The 16,686-nt window shown below is 50.0% G+C and overlaps 1 protein-coding gene across 4 annotated transcripts in view; it reads right to left on the reverse strand.

The window, feature by feature from the left end:
- The window catches only part of NR3C1 (nuclear receptor subfamily 3 group C member 1), a 59,628-nt gene extending 47,785 nt beyond the window's left edge, over nt 1–11,843 (reverse strand). For 3 of the 4 annotated variants that reach the window (XM_062502431.1, XM_062502430.1, XM_062502428.1), the window contains exons 1-2: nt 10,672–10,924; nt 8,768–9,959 (exon numbers count right to left, since the gene is read on the reverse strand). In XM_062502431.1, coding sequence (XP_062358415.1) covers nt 8,768–9,945 — 1,178 coding nt within the window. In that variant the 5' untranslated portion in view covers nt 9,946–9,959; nt 10,672–10,924. Of the gene's footprint in view, nt 1–8,767; nt 9,960–10,671; nt 10,925–11,726 lie in introns of those variants that run through there. The other variant, XM_062502429.1, reaches the window with a different exon arrangement.
- Between the last annotated feature and the right edge of the window lie 4,843 nt (nt 11,844–16,686).

Raw genomic sequence — 16,686 nt, forward strand, 5'->3', positions numbered from 1 at the left:
GCACCAATTTAACCTGCAGGTTTCTTTCAAACCTGAAGCTTATCAGGATTGTTTGGTCAAAGCGAATAACCACAAAAGAATTACAAGCCTTCCTTTTCCACCAAAAGAGATTACATCATTTATTAATCAAAAGGCGAGGATGTAGGATCATTCTCTACAAACTCATCTTAATTCACGTCTGGAAATCCCAGCAAGGCACTGACAACAACGTGGACATGGCACTCAGTGCTCTGGGCTGGGATCGGGCACAGCTTGGACTCAATGGTCTGGGAAGGCTTTTCCAACCAAAATGATTCTTTTTGGAAAAGCCAGGTCTGGGGACCCCAAAGGCCACAGCAGTGCCATGGCTGGGGTCACTGCCAATCCTTACCAGCAGGCAGTACATCCCCCATATGCTATTATTTCAATAATTGTGTATTCAACATGTATTATCTTACTAAAATGAAGGTGTGAAGTGAAACTAAATTCCATACATCTTCAGCATGGAGAAAAACTATTCTGCATACAAAGTTGAAGATTTCTAAATTTTAAAGCTGTTTTAAAAGCCTGTTTTCAGATATGACTCTTTTTCTCATACTCTCTTATGTTCTAATCTAGTCCATGTTTTATGAGAACCAAGATGCAGAGTCCTTTATAAAAAAAAAGTCTAATTATACCTACATCACCCTCATATGGGGACAGCACAACTGGCTTGGGAGCAATTCAAATGGAACACAAGATTAACAGAAATTCAACAAGCAAAATAAACCATCAAAGGCCCCACGAGCAAAAGTAACCCACAGAAAAAGATACAAGGGAGAAAACAACAGCCAGGGAGTAGGAAACTGAAATCAAGATGCAAACTGAAATCCACATCAAGTCTGCCAGTTCCTTTCTTTACTCAGTTTTGGTTTTTGTTTTTGAAGTTAACAAGCCTGCACTGCATTCTTGCACAACAAATCCACATATGTGCACGCAGAACGTGCACATTTTCAGCATGGATTTATTCAAAACCTCTGCTGATGGCTTTAGGAAGTTATTGCTTCAGAGAGGTAACAGAAGATCTTAGGGAAAAAAAAAATAAGCAAGAGGAAAAAAATCTCTGGGTACACAGCAATGGACAGCGTGCCTGTGGATAGAGGTGTTGATTTAAAATACCTTGAGAGTCTCCTGCAGCTCCCCCTGCCCAGCCCAGCACCCCAAAAGGCTCCTGCAGCTCCCCCTGCCCAGCCCAGCACCCCAAAAGGCTCCTGCAGCTCCCCCTGCCCAGCCCAGCACCCCAAAAGGCTGCTGCTCTCCCGGCCATGCCCCACACCAGCCCGGTGCAGTGCTCTGGCAGCACAGCCCTGGCACAGCTCAGCCCTCCCAGACCCCATTACTACATCCCTAACCATAACCTACACACCACCACACCTTGGAGCACATTCTCCAAGCCACGACCCCAAAAATAAACCACATCAGCTGCTCTGCCACAGATTCCAGGCTCCTGGCTCAGGGCAGTGGACCTGCTGGAGCTTGGCAATAAAAAAATCCCTGAGAAGCCCCAGATCCCACAGAGGTGCTCTCCAAGCAGGCAGCGAGGGCAGGGGAAGGCAAGGAGACACCACACAGGCTCTGCAGAGCTGCCCGGGGGCTGAAACCCCAAGCAGAGCCAGGTACACACACACCAGGGACAAGCATCCATGTCCTGGACATCCCAACGTCCAGGGAAGGAAGAGACCCATGGCAGCCCTCCCCTGTCACCCCCAATTCACACAGCTGCAAAGGACATGGCTAATGGCTGCAGCATTCTCATCCAAGACCAACACCTCATTTTCTACAAATTTCACAGAATTTCTAACCCCAGGTATCTGTTTTCACCAGTGAGACACTGCCCACTTGTGAGCAAAGAGGTCACCCCCCCTCCAGCCCCTCTTCTCCACAAGAAGTGCCAGCAGGAACAGGGATTCGAACACTCAGGGACAGGAACACACACCAAACCCCCCCCAGAGACCACCCCTGCCTGCAAAGGTTCAAACAGGAACAAACTGAAATCCCTGCTGCACCCACAAGTGCTCCACAAGGGATGTTCTGGGGAAGGACAGTGACAGGACCTTTCCCAGGTTTCTTGGCAAAAAGAAAGCCAAGCCAGGGAGCTGTGAAATCACTTCCATTATTTACTTCTTGAATAGATGGCAGACTTCACTGACACTTCATGATTTGCTCCTCCTTGACTCTACAGTGCATTTCTGAATTTCCCAGGCAGTATTCTCAGGCAAACAACTCATTTGCGCCCTCATTTCTTTATAAAAAGTTCTGTCCTGAGCAATAATTTCTAACTTTAAACTCAGCTACACAAACAAAAGCAACGAGAAATAAGAAGTATCTGAATAAAGCAACACAAGAGTAAATGGTGCCCTGCTGCTCACAAGTTTCATATTAAATCTTGTGTGACCATGGTGCAGAAATTTGATGATCTCCAGCTGTTTTCTGACACACAGTAACTGTACAAACATATTACAAATAGTATGAAGAATGTATTACTGTAAAATCCAATATGAAACTAGTTTTCTTTACTAAATTACAGTAGCAGTGAACTGGATTCAAGAAAGACATGATCGTTATTTTAGAACTCCTTCCCCAACAGTACTTTTGCTTTTGCAATCTCACAAAACCTGAGATACTTGATCAAAAAGGAGAAGTTGTGTATGATATTACATCACCAGAGCAAAGTATCAGCAGACTGTAGGATATTAATTTCCAAAATACATCAGGATTATAATTTTCTAGGAAGATTTAGCATGGACTGGGAGCTCCACAGGTAGAGCTGGAATCTAAAGGTTTACTGGTGGCACTGGCTGGATTAAAGAGGCAGTGGGCTGGTACAGAAACATTCTCCACACACCATGTCAAGATGACTTCTGAAGAGCACAATTTCCTCCAGAAATCCGCACAATTGTGGTGATTATTGATTTAAGGCACTAGGATTATGGAACTCTACATGACATCCTGGCTAAGTAACAGTGTGTCCTGGAGTCTGGCCTCTCCTCTCACACCCAAGCACTGGGAAAACCTGACCTCATCTCCATCCCTGCATTCCAAAGCTCCAGCCTCCACAGATCCCTGAGCCAGAGGAGCTGGAGCTGCTCCTCCTGCTCCTGCCAGACACCTCTGGGACACAGAGGTGACACAGCCAGCAGGACAGGGAGGGAGAGGGAGGAAAATCCTCTGGCACGGTGTTTGGTAGTTCTACGTCACACAATACAGGCATGGCTGGAGCACAGGGAGACACTGCTTCATCCAGGGATGGAATCCCAGCAGGAAACATCACTGCAGACGTTCTGGGAGCTGAGTCAGGCCAGGACCAGGGAGGCACAGGCACAACACCTTCACTGGAGTGAAGGTGAGGTAAGGACGAAAACCCTCAGCAGAGACACAGTAATTGGGCTGAACTGCCCTGCCAAGCCTGCACTTGTGGGGACACAGCTACACCCCAGAGGGGACCCTGGTTCTTCATGGGGACAAGCCACACCTGCTGCTTCTCCTGCCCCCAACAGCAAGAGCTGCTCACCATCCCCTGCTCGCCATCCCCTCTGCTCGTCACCAGCTTGCCACAGCCACAATCGGTCACACCCTCACAGAAACTCTCGATTCTCTGTTTTGTTTTTTCCCACAGATACCCCTAAAGAGCTGCTCTGGAGTCAGAGCCAAGTCAATGAGATGAAATTATTCTTTTTTTGCGTGTGTCATCTGTTCCAGCTGTACTGGTTCACTCCTGTCCCGGGGGACGAGGCCATCCACTGACAGCATCTGACCAGTATTTCCAGAACCCAGCACTGAGAACAGGATTAACTCCTGCTCTGCAAGGGCCTTGGCTATTTAAGCAGAGGCTGTGTTATAAAAGGGCATCAATAGATCTCACACTACAGTGGCTGCTACAAATGGTTATCAATGCATCTCGTACTACAGTGAATCAGCCAGAAAATCCCTGGGATGAGAACAATCATCTGGACATGCAACAGTGCCACACGCTAATTCTTCAGTACATAAGATTAAAATCTGTGTGTACTTGAGACTCTGGGAGACAAAGGCTGGGAAACCAGAGAGAGCTTAACCCAGAGACTCCCTGGGCCTGGTGCACAGCACTCAGCACATCCAAGTGCTCTTCACAGAAACCACCTTGTTGCACACACACATTTGTCCTGTGCTTCTGAGCTCCAAACTGATCACTTCACAAAGGCATTTCCAAGTTCATTTCTCTACACCAGAGGTGATACTCGAAGTTATTTTAACAGCACAAACCCAAGGTAATCGTAACTACAAGCTTTTCCCATTGCCCCTAACTTGGGCTGAAAACAGGATTTTATTGGGATGTCGTTTTCCTCAAGATGCCATGGGAACCATTCACAGAATGCATACGTGACACTAAAGCAGCACTACCCTAAAAATGAATGCTAGACCAAGGAGGACCTTTTAAAATGCAGAAATAATTCCAGTTTGCAGTTGCATACAGACGCTGAATATGCACCACTTGTTGGTTCCCAGAATGAGCAGCAATAATCCAAGGAAGAAGGGAAATCTGCTTCCCTCAAGATAAATTGCTCTCACTGTAAAAGTAACCTTTAGCCTGGTAAATATACAATGTAGGAGTGATGCAATGCTGGATGATACCTGTATTTCACATTTCTGAGAAGATTCGTGAGTAGGACTCATTCAATCACAGCTTTGCCTACACTGGCAGCAGGAGAGTACAAGAGGTTTAACCACGGAGATAATTTTTTTAAAAAAATGGTATGGATAACAAAAATACGGTTGTTTTATAAGCCAGAATTAAGTTTAAAATAGAGTGAAAACCAGATCATGGTAGGGAGAGATAAATTTGCATAAGTTAACTATGGACTTACAACAACCTCCTTGGGCTCAATGGAAGGATCAGCCAAACCTGGGAAAAGTGGATTACATCTTACACGACCTCTCGTTTATCTAGTTACCTTTTCACTGCACCTTAGAGCACATTCTGCAGGACATTCCTGATTTGTGCCTCCCTGCCAGAAGAACTGCACCATTTAGCCACGAACTTCCAGAGTCAAACCCCCGAGTACAGTATTGCATTAAGCTGACAAATCGCAGCACCGACTACTGCAACCCCGCGCGCTCCAAATACCACGGCTGGGTTTTATATCAAAACAGAAGTATTAAAAAAGGCCCGATTCCGGATGTCCCATCCATTATGCACTGCTGAGTCAGGCACACTCAGAGCTGCATCCAGCCCTGCCAAGCCACCGGCCTTGGCCAGCGGCCGAGGGAAACAAAGCGGCAAGACAAACGGACAAGTGACCTTTAGCACTGCTGGCAAACAGTCCCCTTCTTCCCTGTGCTTCTCACACAGCACCTGAGCCCACGAAGAATCCCAGATACAGAGTGAACAGCAGCTTTTGGAAGCAAGGCTTTGGGCTGTGACCGACCACAGAAACTTTTCTTCCTTCCAGACTCTCCTCCTCTTTAATGGCTTCTCTCAGCTCTTGCCCTTTCTTAAACTTCCTTAATGATCCTTATCCCCCACAAGCTTAAGTACTAGGAATGATTTCAGCTGTAATAAGAGAAGCCAGAACAGTGCCAGCGGGGCCCAGTTTCTGTGAATCCTGGCCGTAGGAGCAAACCCTGCATTGCTGGGCTGGTTCTCAGCATCCCTCACTCCCCCCACAAGAAGTCACATCTCCAGGAAGTCAGAGCAATAGGAGTTGAGCGAAGGTTTTAATGCATATACCATGCTAGAGCCTCAGGAGTGTGTGTTGCTAAAATAATTTCCTTGAAATGGAACAGTTTTCCCTGGGTTTGTACAATAAATCACAGAACATCCCATCGGAGATGGACGCCAGCAAACCCTCCAACTCTTCAGTGCAGCACAATCTGCTCCCCTTCCAGCTGCTGTCTCACTGCCATTAAGGACAATCTAAGGTAAGCTGTCTGTTAGTCTAATTTCTCCTCCCTTTTTTTCTGCCCACCTTCATTCCCTGCCCTGGCTCAGAGCTGGAGTTTGAGGAGCTGCAGCTCAGTGTTCCAGCAGCTCAGCACAGGCACCAACAACACCTTACTGATTATTGCCAATCCATTCCCATCAATCACATTCCTGAAGTCTGCATACTGCTTGTTAGCTCCCAGATCCCTCCTGCAGTTCACTGCAATTGATTGGTTTTCTTGGGCCTGATTATCACTTGTCTCATTAAAGCCAGCATGCTGGGCTACCTGGAGGAGCAGAACCACTCACAAGTGGCATGACATCAATTCCAGCCTGAGTGGATAGAAAGGGACATTCCAGGTTTCCCATTAAACACAACCTGAATACCAGGGCTGAACTGCAGCTTTTCTTCCCCTGTGTTCAGCCTACAATTAGTATGTTATTAGTAGACAAATAATTCTACAAACACCAAAAAAGTATTTCCTCCTGGAACCTGAAGCTTCTCAAAATCCCAGCCTCCACCTCTCACATTTAGTACCTTAAAAAAAAACAGACCACGGGAACCTGGCAAGAGAGTCCTTCCTTTGTTTCTAAAACAAATGCCAATTTTGTTAAGTCTTCTGCAGGAAAAACAAACAAACCCACAATACATCACCTTAAACTAACCCAGTTCAGACCAAGTATTTCTGGCAAGGTTCAAGAAGAAAGAAAATTCCTGCTTCAAGCCCAGGGCTCATTAATACCTCGAACACTGTAAAAGGAAGATGGAATTGCCTGAATGTTATAGAATAAAGATAATAAAGCAAACCCAAACAATGCCATTTTTAGAACTGGACTTCGCAGTTGAAGTGTACAAAAATCCTCAGGAAGTAAGAACAGTTTCCACAAAGCTGTGAATAATGCATTTTTATGCAAAGCTCAACTAGGAGCCACCTCAAAATTCTTCACACATTCCATAAAATAAAAAAAAAAAATCCATTATCTTAGGGCAAAAGGGAAGCAATAAAATATAAGATGACCTTGCAGGAAGCAAGAACGTCAGTGCTGGAGCCCCGGAGTGGATAACCCTGGGCACTGGAAGATCTGGGATGCTCCAGGAGCTTCCCTGCCTGTCCTGGGCACTGCCAGCCCTGCCCCAAACAGCAGCAGAACATCTGTCCAGGATGCCTGTGCCAGGCTTACAGCCCAGAGGGGCTCCCCATCCCTCCAGGATCACACACAGGACACGAGGCTGCTGTGTGAGCTCCCCAGAGCTGGGCACACATCCCTGTGTCAGCACACACAGCTCTGCACAGCACAGGCAGCCGGGCTCAGAACGATCCTCAAAAGTGACATTTCCATCATCTCGGGGCAATCTGCTTGTCTAAACTGTCCCTGAAATCCTCCTCCCTGATTCTGAAACACTTCTTGCTTAGACACACAGTTTATGATTATCACCAAAGATACAGTGAGAGCAGAGGAAATAAACTCCCCAAAAAATCCCCATGAAACCAACTGAGCACAACACGGAACTGGACTAATCATGCAAAAGGTTAGCACAAAGCCTGTCTCCTCTGTCGAAATCACTGGTAAGACACGCTCAGTATTCACGTACCAAGGTGGCATCTAGGCACACATTTTGATTTTCTTTTCTGGATCTCTTACATTACAAATTGCTTTAAGCACTCCAAAGGAAAAAAGAATATTTACAACAGAAATCAAAACCTACGAAAGAAACTGAGAATGAAAGCAAGCTAAAAGTTGTCTTCCTGAAACAAAGAAGAAATCCTCACACACTTCATTCCAACCATGGGAAAATGGAGCAAATATCGTGCAGGGAGAGCCCTGGGAACACCCTGGGGATCCAACTGTCAGCAGAGCAATAAAACCCGGAACATTAAATCAGATCCTTCATTAGAAGCCTACAAATACCGGGGTTCTGTAGAGGTACAAACCGCAAAGCTGTTTTCTAAGACTCCACAAAATCCCCCTCCTCCCTGGAGCCACACGCTGCTCGTGCAAGGAGTTGGTAAAAACAGAGCAGCTGAGAGAAGTGTGTGTTCCCCTGGAATCAGAACTGCTCTGGTGGCCCTGAGCTGGCCCAGAGCTGGCCCAGCCACGCTGCTCCTCCAGGAGCCCTTCCCTGCTGCAGCTGCACCTCTGCATTACTCCAGGAAACACGAGCACAGGTAGGAACCAGCTCCCACACCCCCCTCCCAGCAGCCCTCCTGCTGTTCCCAGAGTTAAATTCCAGGTATGTTCAAGTCCAACTGCAAATACTCTTATCTTTTTAAAGGCAGTTATTGAACAAGCTGCTGAGTGTTTCCCACTCGGAATCTTCTTGTCCATGTAAGGTAACTGAGATACCAAGCACAGCGAAAACTCGAGTTCAGCTTAAATGTAATTCTAGAAATTTACCCAGCAACGAAGTTATTTTTGTGCACAACATTTAAGTAATGCTAGAAGGGGAAAAAAAAGCCCAGAGTGATTGATCCTCTAACCCCTGGGAACGAAGGAGCTTTTGTATACACTTAAATACTTCCTTCCATACTGCCTGTGTATGGATCCTGCTACCACATACTTGATTTTCCCCGTAAACGGTATCTTGGAAGTTTATTTTTATTTATTTACTTTTTAGAGCATGCCAGCTTCCCTCCACTTTTCTTCCCTTTAATACCAATAATTGAGTAGTTGCTTAAAGCTGCTGTTGTACTGTGGGACAAACATTCCCCAGTGATGTATGATCAGCCACACACTCCAAATGGAAAAGGAAAAAAAAAAAAAAGGAAAAAAGCCCAACAAACCAGCATGCGTGGAGTTGTGCTAAACACACTTGTAGCGTTTTAATAAAGAGCAACAAAAACTAATTACCTTGAATAGCCATTAGAGAAAGCTGGTCTGCCAGAGAGGTTGAGCGTTCCCAGCGGAGCCAATGCCTCGTCCCCTGATCCCTGGCACCTATTCCAATTTTCTGACCCGGCAGGAAGAGATGGAATGATACTAAAAATTGGTTTCTGATCCTGCTGCTGAGAGAGCGAGGCAGTATTTAAATCATAGTGGTACATCTGTCCCCCAGAGGTGCTGACTCCGTGTATGGAGATGGCCGAGACTTTCGTACCCAGCAGGTTCGACCCGGAGAAGTTGGCCTGGCAGTAAAGCGGGCTCGTGTTTTCCTGCTTGATACTGCCGGGAGTATGCAGTTCAATGTAGTCTTCCTTTTCTGTTTTCACTTGAGGCATTGGCATTTTGGAACTGGGTAAAAGGTCACCACGGTCATTAATTTTAGGTTTAGTGTCAGATAAAAGAGGAGGCTTGCAGTCTTCGCCGAGACTTCCTTCCAGCAGAAAGGCGTCGTCCCCGGAGATGGGGGACAGCAAGCCGCCGTCATCGAGCAACGGGTCCAGCCGCCACGGGCTCCCGTTGGGCTCCTTGCCCGGCGACACCGGCGGCAATTCCAAATCCTGGAGGATATCCAGGGTGCTTTGGTCTTCAGAGAACAACTTCAAGTTGCCACCATTGGAGCCCACCTGGCTTTGGAGCGCAGCTCCCGGCTCGGCAGGGACGCCTCGCCCGGCCATGCCCGGGAAATCGGGCTCCAGCGGCACCTCCGAAGACGCGGTTCCCTTCGCGTCCTCGGCCAGGCTCGAGGACTTGTTCAGGCTGGCAATACTTTCCTCCAGGAGCCTGAAGTCCGTTTCTCCAGAAGAGATGCCGATTTGGCCCTGGTGCGAAAATCCGAGGTCGTTTCCCATCACTTTCGCGTCTGTCTCGCCCATGTACAGTCCCATCGAGAGCGACACTGCCTTGGAAAGGTCTGGCTGAGGCACATTGTTTCCTAATCCTTTTGGAAAGTCAGCCAAAGCAGGTTGCTGACTGGACTCTGACTGAGAAGATGCAGGGAGAGGAGATGTAGACACAGGGGCTCGCACAGTAGCTCCACCCCTGAAGGGTGGATGGAAGTCCATCACGATCCCTCCTTTGGTACTGATGAGTGCATTTTTCCTGGTTTCGTCCTGATCCAACGGGTTAAGCAATTCTTTGGAATCCATTACTTTACCATTAACTATAAAAAGATGAGAAGCAGTCAGAGTCAGCATAGCAAGAACGCATTAATAATAAAAAGTCGAAATCCTTTGCCTGGCAAAGCTGGCCGAGGTGCTCTGAGAGCGAAGGCACTGCACACGGGATGACACGTGCCACGTCTCCCCAACACACTGCGCTTGTTTCCAGGAGTTCTAGGTTTTGTTTTCTGTCTAGTGAGGAGGAACTACGTATGTTAAAGCTTTGCTGAAGCTAGAGGAAGGGCTAAGTCTGCCTGCACACAACTCAGAACTCAAGCTACAGCAAGTGACATGTCTGCACACACTCTCCAGCTCTGCCACCCATCCCCGCACTAAGAACCCTAAGAATTGCTGAAGGACCCGAGTTCGGCCAGGTAAATTTCCCTGGTGTTTACCTACACCTCGAGCAGGGGAGAAGGACACGTGCCACCTTCCCCAGCCAGCTCTCTCCTTGCAGGGCAGCTCCGGAGCTCGCAGAGGCGGCACCTCCAGGTTTGGCGTTCCCCAGGACCCGAGCTCCCCAGCATAAACCCAGGGCTTGTCACGGGCTCAGTCTGAAAATGTAAACCCACCCATCCCGCAGTAAACCCCGCGTAACTCTTTAAACACAGCTCAAATTTATCGACGAAACCTAGCTAAAAATAAAGCAGGGTTTTTATTAGCTTCTACCCGTTCACGGCTACTCTCCAAACACACCCAACACTGAAAACAAACCTCGCAAGTTTCAAATGTTTGTGTTTACTACATGGTTGATTTTTCTGGGTTGTTTTTTTTCCCCAGCGGAGAGCATAAATATTTGGAGAAACACTGTAAATTCTTCGGCTAACTTCCGACACGGTGTCCGGGTTTTCCCCGGGCGGGCAGTGCCCCACTGTGCCCTCCTCAGCCCCGGCCCCGCCGCTATTTCTGTGCGCAAAGTTAAGGCTACGACCGGCAAAAAAAAAAAAAAAAAAAAAAAAAAAAAAAAAAAAAAAAAAAAAAAAGGGGCCCCACGTGGAAAAAACCTTAAGGTGGCCCAGGGGAGCTCGTCCCGGGAGGGAGCGGCTCAGAGCCCGGGGAGTTCGGCAGCCTGGGCACGGTCCGGGGGTCCCAGGCTGGTCCGAGCCCCAGCCCGGAACGGGAGCGGGGCAGCCCCGAAGTGCTGCGCTGCTTAAGGTGGACACCCGACAGCACCGGAAAAATAAGACACAAACTACAGAAATACCTCCAGCGCTGCCTTCTCCCCTTTTAGCACTGAGGGCAGCGGAGAGGCAACGGGTACATTTCGAAGGGAACGTCAGTTTCATTTGACAATTCCCCCAACGCCCCAAAATAAGCACAACAAGGCAGCGAATCATGCAGCGTAGGAAACGTGTCAAAAATCAGCTGCGAGAGTCTGCCCGAGGGCGGAAAACGCTGCAAATGCTTAAAACCGCCGGACTGCAATAAAATCGCCTTTGCAAAGTAGAGTTTTCAGAGAAATGCGTCGGGACCTGTTGAGCCGTCTCCCGGCACACCCACTAGTGCAGAACCAGCCCCGCTCCCCGGGACGCGCACACGGGGGGCCCGCCCGGCCCGGGGGTCCCCGCGCCCCGCCGGGACGGCCCCGCCGCCGCTGCTGCCGCCGCCGTCCCGGGCTCCTCCGGGGCCGGCCCGGCCCGGCCCGGCCCGGCTCGGCTCCCCCCGCCCCGGGAATTCCTGCGGGGATCACCACCGCTCCCCCCTCCAAGCTCCCGAGCGGAACGGAGCGAAGCGAAGCGCAGCCCCCGCGGGACCCCGGCCGCCCTTACCTCGTCCGGGGGAGGGCGCTGGGGCCGCCTCAGCCGCCCACGGCCATCGCGGCCGGGGGTGAACAGCCGCCCCTCGGGGGCCGCGGCGGCACCGCTCCCCCCGCTGTTGCTGTTGCTGCTGCTCCCGCTCCGGCCGCTGCTCCTCCCGCGGGCCCCTGACCCGTCCCCGTCCGTCGTCGCGGCGCCCCCTCCGTTAATTAGCGCTAATTGCCACCGCGGACCTCGCTCCCCCCCGCCCCGCGCTCCCCGCCCCGTCCCTCCGCCGCGCTCGGCGGTTCTGCCCCCGCCACAAAATGGAGGACGGCGGCGGCGGCCGCCTCCTCCCCTTCCCCTCCCTCTCTCCCTCCCTCCCTCTCTCCCTCCGCCTCTCCGACGTGGAGAGGGAGTGGAGACAGCGGGCTCGGCCAGGGGCGGCCGCGGATGGAGCTGCTCTGCAGCCCGGCTCGGCTCGGCTCGGCTCGGTTGGGCTGTGCCGTGCCCAGCCCGGCTCCGGGGGCAGCTCCGGCCGAGGGGGAACGGTGCGACCTGTTGGCCGAGACGGGAAAGTACAGCCGGGCTGGGCAGGAACCCGGCAGAACGGGCAGGGCAGAGTGGGGAGAACAGAACGGGCAGAGCCGGACAGGGCAGGGCAGGGCACAGCTGAGTAGAGCCGGGCAGTGGGAGATTGCTCTTGCTCAGCCCTGGTGAGGCACGGCTGAAGCCCCTGCCCAGCTCCAGCCCCTGCCCAGCCCCTGCCCAGCTCCAGCCCCTGCCCAGCCCGTGCCCAGCTCCAGCCCCTGCCCAGCTCCAGCCCGTTCCCAGCCCGTGCCTGTGTCCAGCTCCAGCCCGTGCCCAGCTCCAGCCCGTGCCCAGCTCCAGCCCCTGCCCAGCCCGTGCCCAGCTCCAGCCCGTGCCTGTGCCCAGCTCCAGCCCCTGCCCAGCTCCAGCCCGTTCCCAGCCCGTGCCTGTGTCCAGCTCCAGCCCGTTCCCAGCCCATGCCTGTGTCCAGCTCCAGCCCGTGCCTGTGTCCAGCTCCAGCCCCTGCCCAGCCCATGCCCAGCTCCAGCTGGACTCCGGGCTGTGCTCTAGGGGTGAGACAAGGAGCTACCAGAGAGGATCTGGTGGAGGCCATGAAGATGCTGAAGGGTCTGCAGCATCCTTCTGATGGAGGAGGGACTGTGGGCGCTGGGCTGGAATAGTCTGGAGAAAACAGAGAGGGGGTCCCATCAATCCACACCAACACCTCCAAGGGCTGGCAGAAGATGGGGCCAGCCCTGCCCAGTGGTGCCACTGACAGGACAAGGAGAATGAGCTCAAACACAACGAGTTCCACCTCCACAGGAGGAACTTCCTTCTCTGGAGGGTGGCAGGAACAGCTGCCCAGTGATGGCACAGTTTCCCTTTCTGGACACATCCCAAACCCATCTAGACACATTCCTGTGTCACCTCCAGGTGACCCTGCCTTGGCAGAGGGTTGGACATGATGAATTGATTTCACAGCACAATTATATGCCCTCTTTTTTTAAAAAAAAAAAGTTGTAAGTTTTTTTTCAGGCCACATTGACTTTTGGAAGCTGTTGTTTTACTTTTAAAATGCAAAACACATGCACACAATGTTACATTATAATTTTTCCCCCCCACAAGTTATGAAAAATGGCTCTAGAAATTGTAGCCCTTCCCCATTTTGGAAGATGTGTTTAAAGCAGCCCTCAAAACTGCCTTGTGGTGCATTTGGAATGATGCAATGGATTTACAGCTCTCAGGAAACACTTTTTCCCATGTGAGGAACTGGAATAGCAGAAGTCAGAGTGTTCACAGAGACTGTGAAACCTCTGTCACCAGTGCAGGGCTGTTGCAGAGGTCCTGGCTGTTCAACAAAGGCAATGATGTCTCTCAAAGCATGAAATCTTAAAGTGCTGCTGGGACTATACCTGGGAAATTTTCATTATTGCTCTGTGATTGTTCTGCTGCAGAAACTCTCTTGCATTTGGGGACTCCTCTTACCCTTGCAATTTGGGGAACTCAAAGATTAGGGTACATGTGGGAGAACATCAGCCTGGAGGAGAGTCTGTAGCTCCTTCTGTAGTTTGGGGAAACTGGAATAACAAAGCTGTTTATTCCTAAGACATTTCAATGAGAACAACTGTTTATAAACACCCGTTCAGATTCTTAATTGCAGCTGGATTTGTGCAGCAATGGGTTGGACACTCCTTCTCTAATGAATAATTCTTTACCTTAATGTCATCTTTGGTCCAAAAGAAGCCAATTTTAGATTGTTATATGGAATTTTACTGTACCCTTGGAGGATGGGGAAGCCCTGGCACAGGGTGCCCAGAGCAGCTCTGGGTCTCCACTGGATTCTGTCCCTGAGATCTGTTCCCTTTCAGAGGTTTCCTTTTGAATGCAGCAGACAAAAAAACAAAACAAAACAAACAAACAAACAAACAAGCAAACAAAAAAGTCGAATGTTTTCAGCCTCTCTCTATAAAACTGGGAAAAGAAAGTTGCAGGTTGTCCCTTGCCCAGGTGCTCCTCAGCCAGGAGGAGCCCGGAGCATCCCAGGGGATGGATGCTGCTGTGCCCCAGGCTCCCCTGGTGCTGCACAAACCTTGCTCACACAGCTGTCCTCTGGGGCTGAGCAATCCCCACAGTTCTCCTTCAGACAGAAGTGCTCCCTAGGACACTCCTACACTGTAAAAATAAATGTAATATGAACTTTGATAAGCTGCGTATTCTGGCTGTTTTACAACATTAACTTGTATCCAGTACAGGACAACTTCAAGCATGTTATGTGATGATGGTCACAAATGCTTGAAGTAAGTTAGGCTTTAAAAAACTTTGATTTTTTTTTTTTTTCAAGTAAATGCAGGTCTGGTTGGAACCCAGATCCCCAGGAATTCTGAGGAGCCACGGGAAGAGTGGTGCCAATTGTAATACTACAGATTTCAAAAATCTATAAATGGCTGCACATTCCTACACCACAATGTAATAATACTGCAGAGATAATGAGCCTTGACCTTAACAAACACTAAATATAGACTTTAAAATATAGAAGTGGAGAATATTATTAAATCATTAAAACATAATTACGGCTCTCATTGAGGAGATCGGGCAATTCATGGAAGCAGGAGCCACTCTGAGCTTTGTGTAGAGCGTTCCAAAGGTCACAAAGAACATCTGAAGCACCGAAGGGAACTCCTGTGGCTGCCAGATGCTGACATAAATCTGCCTGGGGTCAGCAGGGACGATGGGGGCACCTGGAGATGAGCAGATCCTGTCACATCTGACCGGGGGGAGCGTGCAGAACGTGGGGCACAGGAACCACCTCGGCGTGGGGTCACACGGGGAGAGAGCAGAGCCTGCACTTGTGGAGTGAAGGCTCCATGGAGTCCACACAAAACAACTCGTAAAGTCCTTAAGCCTGCTTGGAACTACTTCCAGAAGTAAGGGTTGTGTTGCCTGTTCCTGTGAAATGCCAGTTCTGTGGCCGTGCCTCACACAGCTCATGTAAAGCAGAGTTTTATAGGAAGAACTGCTCCTCCCTCTGCAATCTGCTCTCTCCCAAAAGGGCAGGGACATGCCCAGTGTCTAAGGTGCTTCCCAAGGCCAAATCTTTTAAGATCTTGGTTGCCTTGTAAGGAGCTGCATTTTGTTTGCTATCAGCTTGAGAGTAATTCTGTTTAATTCTGGAACATACATCAAAGTCCCTCAGCCAGTGCCTGCAGCCTGTCAATAGTTTTGCAGGGAAGCCAGGATGGGATAAGGATGTTCCCCAGCTGTGGCTCCCACAGCTCAGGAGCTGCTCCTTCACCAGCAGGACATCACAGCATCTTCCACGTGTTTGCCAGGGGAGGCTCTTGGCTCTGAGCTCACTCCAAGTGTGCTTTGCCATTAGCTGTGCTCAGACACAGGCTGAGGCACAGAGGGACTGGGCTGTGCCTTCCACCTCTGCCTTGCATGAATGACTCCTGGTATTTTTTCTGTTTTTACCATGTTTTCTTTCCCATATTTCTCATAGTAACCCTTGTTTGTTGTGGTCTATCTTGTGCTTTGATTTCCCACCAGATCTTTCACTTCTTCATGAACCACTCTGTAGCTCTTCCTCTGTGCCATTCTCCTTCCCAGCTCCCTCTTCTTCACAGGTACTGATGTGCTTCATCCTGAATCCCTTTGTTATTTCCCTTCAGGATCATGGAATGACCTGGGTTGGAAGGGACCTCGAAGCTCAACCCATTCCTGCAGGATCTACACCAAAGGGCTGGAACTCCAAGGTGCTGGGACAGACAGACAGGGAAATGCAGAGGTCAGAAGTGGAGGGGGAAGGGGAGAGGAATTAATTGGGTTAATTGATGAGGAGGAGGAGCACTCTGTGACAGGCATGGGGTGAAGTCATGTACACACAAACAACTTTGTTGTTTTGAAGCTTCGCAGAAACATCTGGCAACAACATGCAAGGAAGAGGAAACCTTTGGTTTATGCATCAAGACCTCTCCAGGAAAAAAAGAAAACTTGAGCTAATTACAGGATGCCTGCAAGAAGAGAACCACCTTTGATTGCAGCCGTATTTTTTCCTGCAGCACAATGCCTGCTGAAATGCAGTAGCCAGTGGCACACAGATTTTAGTGTTCTGGGCTCTGTGGCATCGCCAGCACAGCCCCTCCACGGGCAGAAGGGCTGTAGGGGCTCCCCATGTTACAGAGACCTGATGGAGCTCCTGGGGTCATCTTGGCTCAGGGAGGAGTTACCTGGACAGGTGAATCAATGAGGGCCTCACCAGTTCCTGTTCAGCTCCATGTATTGCCACGTGCATGGAGCCAGGCAAGCAGAAATGATGAACAGCAGTGTTGGGAGCTGCTTTGGTGGTTTTGGAATGTTGCAGTGCTGCTGCTGCTGCAGAGGGAAAAATGACCAGCAGTGCCAAGGCAGTGCTGCAGCAACGTGCTGGCACCAGGGTGGGCACAGCTGTGCATTCCCAGGGACT

Source organism: Cinclus cinclus, chromosome 14 (genome assembly GCF_963662255.1).
Source record: "Cinclus cinclus chromosome 14, bCinCin1.1, whole genome shotgun sequence".
NCBI lineage: Eukaryota > Metazoa > Chordata > Aves > Passeriformes > Cinclidae > Cinclus > Cinclus cinclus.